Source organism: Anomaloglossus baeobatrachus, chromosome 12 (genome assembly GCF_048569485.1).
Source record: "Anomaloglossus baeobatrachus isolate aAnoBae1 chromosome 12, aAnoBae1.hap1, whole genome shotgun sequence".
In the NCBI taxonomy this organism is placed as follows: domain Eukaryota; kingdom Metazoa; phylum Chordata; class Amphibia; order Anura; family Aromobatidae; genus Anomaloglossus; species Anomaloglossus baeobatrachus.
In genome coordinates, this window is record NC_134364.1 from 143,466,430 (window position 1) to 143,476,576 (window position 10,147).

Sequence of the window (10,147 nt, forward strand, 5' to 3'; positions counted from 1 at the left end):
GTGAGGACTAGACATCACTGTGGAGGGCTGGGAGGACTAGACATCACTGGGGAGGACTGGGAGGACTAGACATCACTGGGGAGGGCTGGGAGGACTAGACATCACTGGGGAGGGCTGGGAGGACTAGACATCACTGGGGAGGGCTGGGAGGACTAGACATCACTGGGGAGGGCTGGGAGGACTAGACATCACTGGGCAGGGCTGGGAGGACTAGACATCACTGGGGAGGGCTGGGAGGACTAGACATCACTGGGGAGGGCTGGGAGGACTAGACATCACTGGGGAGGGCTGGGAGGACTAGACATCACTGGGGAGGGCTGCGAGGACTAGACATCACTGGGGAGGGCTGGGAGGACTAGACATCACTGTGGAGGGCTGCGAGGACTAGACATCACTGGGGAGGGCTGGGAGGACTAGACATCACTGGGGAGGGCTGGGAGGACTAGACATCACTGGGGAGGGCTGCGAGGACTAGACATCACTGGGGAGGGCTGCGAGGACTAGACATCACTGGGGAGGGCTGGGAGGACTAGACATCACTGGGGAGGGCTGGGAGGACTAGACATCACTGGGGAGGGCTGGGAGGACTAGACATCACTGGGGAGGGCTGCGAGGACTAGACATCACTGGGGAGGATTATATATCACTGGGGAGGATTATATATCACTGGGGAGGATTATATATCACTGGGGAGGATTATATATCACTGGGGAGGATTATATATCACTTGGGAGGATTATATATCACTTGGGAGGGCTGGGAGAAATATAAGGACATTGCTAGGGGTTCTGACATACCAGGGGGGCACAGGCAGCAGTGTGGAGGCCGCAGGGGCATAGGCAGCAGTGTGGAGGCGACAGGGGCACAGGCTGCCGTGGGGAGGCCACAGGGGGACAGGCTGCCGTGGGGAGGCCACAGGGGGACAGGCTGCCGTGGGGGAGAGTGAGGAGCACAGGCTGCCGTGGGGGAGAGTGAGGAGGATGAGACGCTGCACGGAGCACAGGCTGCAGTGGGAATGCACAAGGAGGACGGGGCGCTGCACGGAGCACAGGCTGCAGTGGGGATGTGCAGGGGCACACACAGGCATGGGAGCACAAACACACCTGTCGGACGCTGAGGTAGTAGCTTCTCTTCTGTGGAAAAAGAGCGAGTTGAGCGCTTACTCCACCCACAAAGTACGTCCTCACGCTAGCATGAGGACGTAAGCCATACAGGGTTTAAAGGGAACCAATCATCAGCATTTTCGTGTATAAGCTGCAGCCAGTGCAGTGCTGGCACTATCAGGCACAGTGTGTACATACCATCAGGGGGCAGCTCGGGTGTTTAGGCAGCGAAATACAACTTTATAAAGTTTGAAATTTCGTGCACTTTTTGATTGACGTGTGCACCTCTGCTGCTAATGTCCGGGCGTGTTATGCAGGAGTTCCCCGCCCCCCCTCCAGCCTGTTCCTCCCTCTCTCCTGATGTCCGGGCGGGTTATGCAGGAGTTCCCCGCCCCCCCTCCAGCCTGTTCCTCCCTCCCTCCCTCCGGCTGTATGTACATATCTAATCTTCAGAAACATGGCGCCGGAGTGGGCCTCTGCGCATAGCGCTTATCTCCGGCGCCATGTTTCTGAAGCCCCCGCATTACACAACTTGCTGTCTGAGAGGGCGGCGCATGCGCCCTCGTTTCTTCACAGCACGTTGTGACCGCGGGAGCGCGCGCGATTAGAACAGGACCGAACAGCTGACCGGAGGACGCGATCAGCTGGAGCTACGATGGCGTGCCGCGTCAGGACACCGGGCCAGGACAGCAGCCGCGAAGGACAACGGGACGCCAAAGGAAAATGCCACCAGCAGGATTCATCTCACTGTCCTGCAGGTATGTTTGAAGGAGGAGGAGGAAGAGGATGATAATGATGATGGAGGATGATGATGATGGAGGAGGAGGAGGAGGATAATGAAGGAGGAGGATAATGAGAAGGATAATGATGATGGAGGCTAATGATGATGGAGGAGGCTAATGATGATGGAGGAGGATGATAATGATGATGGAGGATGAGGATAATGATGATGGAGGAGGATAATGATAATGATGATGGAGGAGGAGGAGGATAATGATGATGGAGGAGGATAATGATGGAGGAGGAGGGTAATGAGAAGGATAATGATGATGGAGGATAATGATGATGAGGAGGATAATGATGGAGGAGGATAATGATGATGGAGGATAGTGATGGAGGAGGAGGATAATGATGGAGGAGGAGGATGATGATGGAGGAGGAGGAGGAGGAGGATAGTGATGGAGGAGGATGATAATGAGGAGGATAATGATGATGGAGGATAATGATGATGGAGGAGGAGGATAATGAGGAGGATAATGTGTGTGTGTGTGTGTATATGTGTGTGTGTGTGTATATGTGTGTGTGTATAGTGTGTGTGCGTGTGTGTCTGTATGTGTGTGCGTGTATGTGTGTGTATGTATAATGTATGTATGTGTGTGTATGTGTGTGTATAATGTGTGTGTGTGTATAATGTATGTATGTGTGTGTATAATATGTGTGTGTGTATAATGTGTGTGTATAATGTATGTATGTGTGTGTATGTATGTGTGTGTATAATATGTGTGTATAATGTGTGTGTGTGTGTGTGTATAATGTGTGTGTGTATAATGTGTGTGTAGTGTGTGTATAATGTGTGTGTGTATAATGTGTGTGTGTGTGTGTATAATGTGTGTGTATAGTGTATATGTGTGTGTGTGTATGTGCGTATAATGTATGTATGTGTGTATAGTGTGTGTGTATAATGTGTGTGTGTATAATGTGTGTGTGTGTGTATAATGTGTGTGTGTATGTGTGTGTATAGTGTGTGTGTATGTGTGTGTATGTGTGTGCGTGTATGTGTGTGTATGTGTGTGTGCGTATAATGTATGTATGTGTGTGTATGTATGTGTGTGTATAATGTGTGTGTGTATAATGTGTGTGTGTGTGTATGTGCGTATAATGTATGTATGTGTGTGTATAGTGTGTGTGTGTGTATGTGCGTATAATGTATGTATGTGTGTGTATAATGTGTGTGTGTGTATGTGCGTATAATGTATGTATGTGTGTGTATAGTGTGTGTGTGTGTGTGTAATGTGTGTGTGTAATGTGTGTGTGTATAAAGTGTGTGTATAATGTGTGTGTGTATAATGTGTGTGTGTGTATAATGTGTGTGTGTATAGTGTGTGTGTATGTGTATGTGTGTGTATGTATAGTGTGTGTGTTTAATGTGTGTGTGTAGTGTGTGTGTGTGTTTAGTGTGTGTATAGTGTGTTTAGTGTGTGTATAGTGTGTGTGTGTGTGTGTATAGTGTGTGTGTGTGTGTATAGTGTGTGTGTGTGTATAGTGTGTGTGTGTGTGTATAATGTGTGTGTGTATAATGTGTGTGTGTATAGTGTATATGTGTGTGTGTGTATGTGTGTGTGTATAGTGTGTGTGTATAATGCGTGTGTGTGTATGTGTGTGTGCGTATAATGTATGTGTGTGTATGTGTGTGTGTGTGTATATGTGTGTGTGTGTATATGTGTATATGTGTGTGTGTATATGTGTGTGTGTGTGTGTGTGTGTATATGTGTGTGTGTGTGTATATGTGTGTGTGTGTGTATATGTGTGTGTGTGTGTGTGTGTGTGTGCGTGCGTATAATGTATGTATGTGTGTGTATAATGTATAATGTATGTGTGTATATGTGTGTGTGTGTATATGTGTGTGTGTGCGTGTATAATGTGTGTGTGTGCGTGCGCTGTGTGCGCCTCTCTGCTGGGGCAATGACGTCACTGGTGGAAGTGAGAGGCTCCTCTCACAAGCAATGGTGGACTTTTAGTTCTGCATTGAACGTACCAGGGATTATGGGATCAACCCCAGATTTGGATCTCGGTGGACCTGGATTATGGATGTCACGGAATTAAATTTGAAAATATGGCGTCTATTGTGTTCTAATTTCTATTTTTATGTCTTTTCAGGTTCAACTTTGGAGAACGTCGGGGGACATCTAAATGGATTACGGCGAACCATTAGCATTTGAATATTTTTGTTAATAAATTGGTCAACGAGGGATGGTATCGGGGGTTTTTTTGTCCTAATAAAAAGTATTACTTTCAAATAAAGGAATTCGTAATGGGGGTGTCTACTAGATGCCCACACATTACTAATACCAGGACTTGATGCTGCTGGCAATTCACAGCTGTTATCAACCCCATTTATTACCCCGATTGCCACCGCACCAGGGCAACGGGAAGAGCTGGGTCCAGCGCCAGAATTAGAGCATCTATAAGATGCACCACTTCTGGGGCGGCTGCGGGCTGCTATTGTTAGGCTGGAAAGGGCCAAATAACCATGGCCTTTCCCACCCTAATAATATTAGTCCACAGTTGTCTGCTGTTCCTTAGCTGGTTATAGAAAAATGGGGTGGACCCAATGCCATTTTTTTTTTATTTTTTATTATAAAAGCGTGGGATCCCTTCGATTATTCATAACCCGCCGAAGCAGTTATCTGAGTGTTGCAGCCTCCAGCTGCTGCTGTTCCTGTGCTGTATATGAAAAATTGAGTGGGACCCTCATGTCCTTTTTTTTTTTTTTTTTTTTTTTAAAAAAAAAAAACAAAACATTTTTTCTTGCTCAATGAGTTGTATTTTTAATAACAAATGAGTTTTACCATATAGTGAATGGTCAATATTCATATTCAATATTCATATATGGTGAATACCAAAAAGCTGTTTAAGGACACAAGAAACAAAATTGTAGCTCTGCACAATGCTGGGAAGACTCTGGCTATGTGCGCACGTTGCGTACTAGCCCTGCAGAAATTTCTGCAGCGATCTGAAGAGCACACGTGCGCTTCAAATCGCTGCAGAAAATGTCCGTAGAAAAAAAAAAAAAAGATTCCATGCGCTCTGACTGCAGCTCCTGCCGTAGACAGAGCAGGAGCTGCCGGCAAAGCGCACGGAAGAAGTGACATGTCACTTCTTAAAACGTGCGCGTCGGGCAGCAGCCGAAGCCCTGCGCTCTAAGACGCCACGTGCGCACGGCACCAGCACAATCTCCAGAGATTATGCAGGGGACGCAGGACGCATGGAGTTACGCTGCGCTACAAAGCGCAGCGTAACTGCATGAATTACGCACACGTGCGCACATAGCCTAAATCTGCAATAGGCAAGCAGCTTTGAAAAATGAAAACTACTGTGGGAGCAATAATAATAAAATAGAAGACTTGTATGTATGTATGTATGTATGTATGTATGTATGACCACTGATAATCTCCCTTCTTCTGGTGCTCCACTCAAGATCTGATGGGTCGAAATGATTACAACAACGGTGTCCAAAAGTTAAAGAACCACAATGGGGAACCTAGTGAAAGACCCGCATACATTTTGGACCACCGTAACAAAGGCTACCATCAGTAACACACTACGCCGCCAGGGACTCAGATCCTGCATTGCCAGACGTGTTCCCCTGCTTAATCAAGTCCATGTCCATGACCATCTGCAATTTTCTATAGAGCATTACGATTGTCCAGAAAAGGGTTTGGAGAATGTGCTTTGGACTGATGGAAAATCAAGTATGAACTCTTTTGTAGAAACACAACTGGTCGTGTTTTGATTAGTAGACAGAATGCCTACTTGCAAACAAATAACAACATACCAACTGTGAAGCATGGTGGTGTCATCATCATGTTTTGAAGCCGATTCTCTGCAAAGGTACCATGACGAGTGATCCGTGTATATGAAAGTATGAATTGTGCCATGTATTGTGAGGTTTTCATTGCAAGCCTCCTCCCATCAGCAAGGGCATTGAAGATGAAAGTGACTGGCATGATAATGAACCCAAGCACACCGCCAGTGAAATGAAGGTGCTGCTTCGTAAGAAGCATATTGTCTGGTAGTGGCCTACCCAGTCTACAGATCTCCACCTCATAGAAGCCCTTTGGTGGGAGTTGAAGGTCCGTGTTGCCCAGTGACAGGCCAAAAACATCACAGCTCTACATGAGATGTGCAAAAAGGAATGTGCCAACATACCACCAACAGTGTGTGCCAACCTTGTGAAGACTTACAGAAAACGTTTGAACTCTGTCATTGTTAATAAAGGATATAGAACAAAATATTGAGAAACTTTTTTTTTTATTGATCAAATACTTATATATGTAGAGTAAACAAACTAAAAAAAATCCGTATCAAATCTGAAAAAATTAAGCCCACCAAACTCATTTACATTGAGTAAAAAACATTTTTTTTCTTGAAAGAATTAAACGTTAAGGTTTCCACTTGATGTAAAGCGGCTGATTTTTTGTCTCTTGATGTCCTCTTTAATGGGACGTTCCCTATTTGACAGGTTTGGAGGTAGGGATGGTGCTCTTGAGGTCCACTCCGAAATCTTCTGACCCTTACAAATTTTCAAAACAGTAACGCAGATTTCATGGAGAAAGTAAACATCCACCTTTTCATACACGTTTTTTATCACCCATCGCCCCTGTGACTTTGGAGCTACAAGTTTTGTTCTTTTGGTTCCTTTGCTTTCAGTGTTTTTTCTTTCAAATCTCACCACCGCCTGCTCTCGTCCTACATTTTTGTTATGTGACAAGGCTGCTAATTTCGTGCGAGCTTCCATGGCATCAATTCCAAAATGGATCCTTTTTGTTCTATATTTAAGGGCCATGCTGTGGAAATTTTCTAATTGCCCAGTATGACAGTTTAGAACCAAATGCGGGATGTCTTTCAACATTTTGTCATTACTGACAATCCGCTCAATGTTATTAAATGGTGGTGTACCATTGATAAGCCAAAATATCTCTTCATCTCCCATTTCTATGGGAACATGTCCACATTTACGGTATACTTCACCATCCCACTCATGCTGATTAGTAATGTGATGGAGAAGTGAAAGCCATTTTTCTCGAAAAATTTGTTCTTTTTGTTCACACGTAGTTACACACCACCAGAAGTGTAACACAATCTTCTCAATCCAGGGTATAATGCCTTTGCATAGACTTCCATGGCTTGCAGTAGTGAGTTTTTTCTTTAATGATTTGGCATAATGCCATATGTCAAATTGGTGATTGATCTGTGGGAAGTCTTCACGCATCTTTTTCCTTATGCCAACATGTCTGTCAGAGGCAAAAATTTTTATTTTGTATCCTGATGAAATTAGTCGATCTAATACTTTTTGAAATCCAAATTTCTCCATAGCGACAGAGGAAGAACATTGACTGCGTTGCACTACCTCAAAGTCCATTATTTTATCGGTGATAATATCCATAATTGTATAAATGCAATATTTGGCATTGTGACCGGGGCTATCACATTGCCCATCACCAGATACACACAGTGGATGTTGTATTTTTTTTTGTTTAAATTCTTCCTTTTCTTTTGTCCAAGCATGATCAATTGCAGGAAACAGAAACATACTCTGGTACCGATAGTATGTGGCTTCAGAAATGGAAACAAATCCAAGCAGATTGAAAAACTTTTACTTTTTGAAAATTTAGGCCACTAAACAAGATTGAAGCAGCAATTAACACATTTCCAGTAGCTAACTTTCCTATTTTTGGCTGGCTTTCAAAAATGGTAAATTTATGACCCTGGAAGCATCTGCCAATAATTTTACAAAATGACCCTTCGATATACTTTTTAAATGAAGAAACTGTTGATTTACACATAGGATCATGTTGACATTTAACCTTCCTAATTAGATTGTCTAGGCAGGATTCAAAAACCAACAATTTCCTATCTTCAACAACCTCTTCCTCGGTTACATTTCTCACTGTCACAGGTGGAACATGGTACGAATCTGGGAGAAGAGATTCACTGATACAAAGGTCTGATTCCTCCAAACTAGTGAGATGTGGTACATAGTCAGGATCTTGTAATGGTATAGGTTCCATTGATTCTTCAAAAGAAGTATTCTGACTTACAGGGACTGTGTTGGGTACTCCAGAGACTGGAGATAAAATATTTAGATTTTCCAAACATTCTGCTCCATCATTTTCAAAGAGTACGGTTCTCATTGGTTTTTTCTTTAAGGGAGATGACAATTCCAGTAATGATGCTGAAAGTAACAGGTCTTTTTTTGCAATGGGTGTCGAAGTACTTGGAGGGCACTGTAAAGCTGATAGATGGTTTGCTGAAAAATCGACAACAGGCTCAAACATAACTTTTGAATTTAGCAAGGTGCTGTCTGTTTGAGTGCTGCAGTTTCTAAATCTGGGATTGGATACTTCTTCTTCTTGTGCTACTGCAGTAATCGACCCTTGGCTAGACAACTGAGTAAAGAATCTCTTCCGGCCCCTGTTTTTATCTTTATGTGAACTTTCTTCAACAATTTTTTCTCCCTTAATGACCGTGGGAAATAAGGTTGGTATGGCATTTTTCTTCAAAAATTTTATTGAACCGCGGTAATCATAACTGTCAGGAGTAAAGTGTTCTGAACATATGGCATATTTACTGTTTTTCCCGCTAGACAGAATTGTACTTGCAAATGCCTGAATGTCAATGAACTGTTCTCCGGTTTGATTCAACCATGCAATGATTCTGTCAATATCATTGGGAAATTTGTGTAACTTTATATCTTTTTTTGGTCCCGTGCGTCCACTTGTGTTGAAACACTGATTAACAATGCAGCAAGGCATGGTGATTTTCTAAGAATATGGACAAAAACCTATAAAACAAAATAGATTTTTGCGATGTTATTGTACATGTGGTTGTAAAATGTACATGAAATCTTTATACATGACATGTCGTCCGTTTGTACTTACCAGATTATGGAAAAATGTTGCTAGTGATACCTAAAGATTGTTGATGATATCTGGAAACAGAAAAAAATGGAGCATAGATATAAATAGATAAAGACAAAATCAATTTAAAACTAATAAAGTACGGTACATATATATAAAATGTGTGACTATAGAAGACATATGTTTCTAATTGTTCATATTGGATCATGTGACCCGGCAATTAAATGTAAAAAAAATAAATATGTCTACATATCCGTATGTGACATGCAAATAAGGCCCTGTGCGCACTAGGCGTTTTTACCCGCGGTTTTGCTGAAGAAATTTCTTGAGAAATGTTTGAAATCTTTCTGCAGACATTTCCCAGCAATACCTATGGAGAAAAAAAATACCTGTGCGCAATCTGCGTTTTTTTCTCAAGAAAATTCTGTCTGAAGATTTTCTGGAGAAACTTTGAGAAAATGAGCATGTCACTTCTTTTCGGCAGGTACCTGCGGAATACCCCCGGTATTTCACTCCATTCACTGTAATGTAATCGCAAGATTCCGGGGGTATACCGCAGGTAGCAAATGCAGTGCGGTATACCCTCGGTATAGCCGCGGTTTACCTGCGGTAATGCTCATCGCTGCCTGCGGTTTTGCAGGAAGTAATATCATTATGTCAGGAAGAGGAAGCGGAGCAGAGTAAACACAATGTCACACTCCCTGGACGCCGCACAAACTCTTCCGTATGACCTCCAGGTGCCCATGCAGTCTGTGTCCTGCTCCGGCCCTGCGGCTGCACGCAGTGTAAGCAGCTTGTAACCCTTCAGCACAGGCAGACACTAACACACAGCAGTGCGCGCAGCCGTGGGGATGCCGAGCGCTGCTGTCAGGAGGTGAGATGAGGTCATTACATGCGGTAACTATCTCCTGCCTCCTGACGTCACCGCTGTCACTGCCGTCTATGCCCGCGGACCGAGACTGTCACTAGCGGTGACGTCAAGGGCTCTCGCGATACTGCTGAGAACGCGCCGGGCATATAAGGCAGTGACAGCGCTGACATCAGTAGTGCAGGAGATCATCACTGCAGGTAATGGTCTCATCTATCCTGACAGCAGCGCTCGGCATCCCCTGCAGTGACCTGGGCTATTGATGTTCGCTCAGGTCACTGCATTACTCTCCCAGCCAAGGTGGAACATTCTGTTTTTCATAGACTGGGACAGTGACTATGGTATGGATCGCCGTGGGACCCCCTTATTGGATTACACTGGACCTGGAATTGATTGTTCTGGTAAATAAATTGGTGAAAGAGGGAATGTTTCAAATAAAACTTTTTTTGTTGTCTATTTTTTATTTCTTACTGACTGGGTTGGTGATGTCTGGTATCTGATAGACGCGTGACATCACCAACCCCAGGGCCTGATGC

The 10,147-nt window shown here is 44.1% G+C and overlaps 1 protein-coding gene across 1 annotated transcript; it reads right to left on the bottom strand.

Annotated features, from left to right (window-relative positions):
• Positions 1–7,441: 7,441 nt before the first annotated feature.
• On the bottom strand, positions 7,442–8,638 carry LOC142258112 (THAP domain-containing protein 5-like). Its single transcript, XM_075330578.1, has one exon. The coding sequence runs from the start codon at positions 8,636–8,638 to the stop codon at positions 7,442–7,444; it is 1,197 nt and encodes a 398-aa protein (XP_075186693.1).
• Positions 8,639–10,147: the final 1,509 nt, after the last annotated feature.

Bases quoted from the DNA above. Each gene is read 5' to 3' on its own strand.
- LOC142258112 (XM_075330578.1), bottom strand. From the start codon at position 8,638: ATGCCTTGCTGCATTGTTAATCAGTGTTTCAACACAAGTGGACGCACG.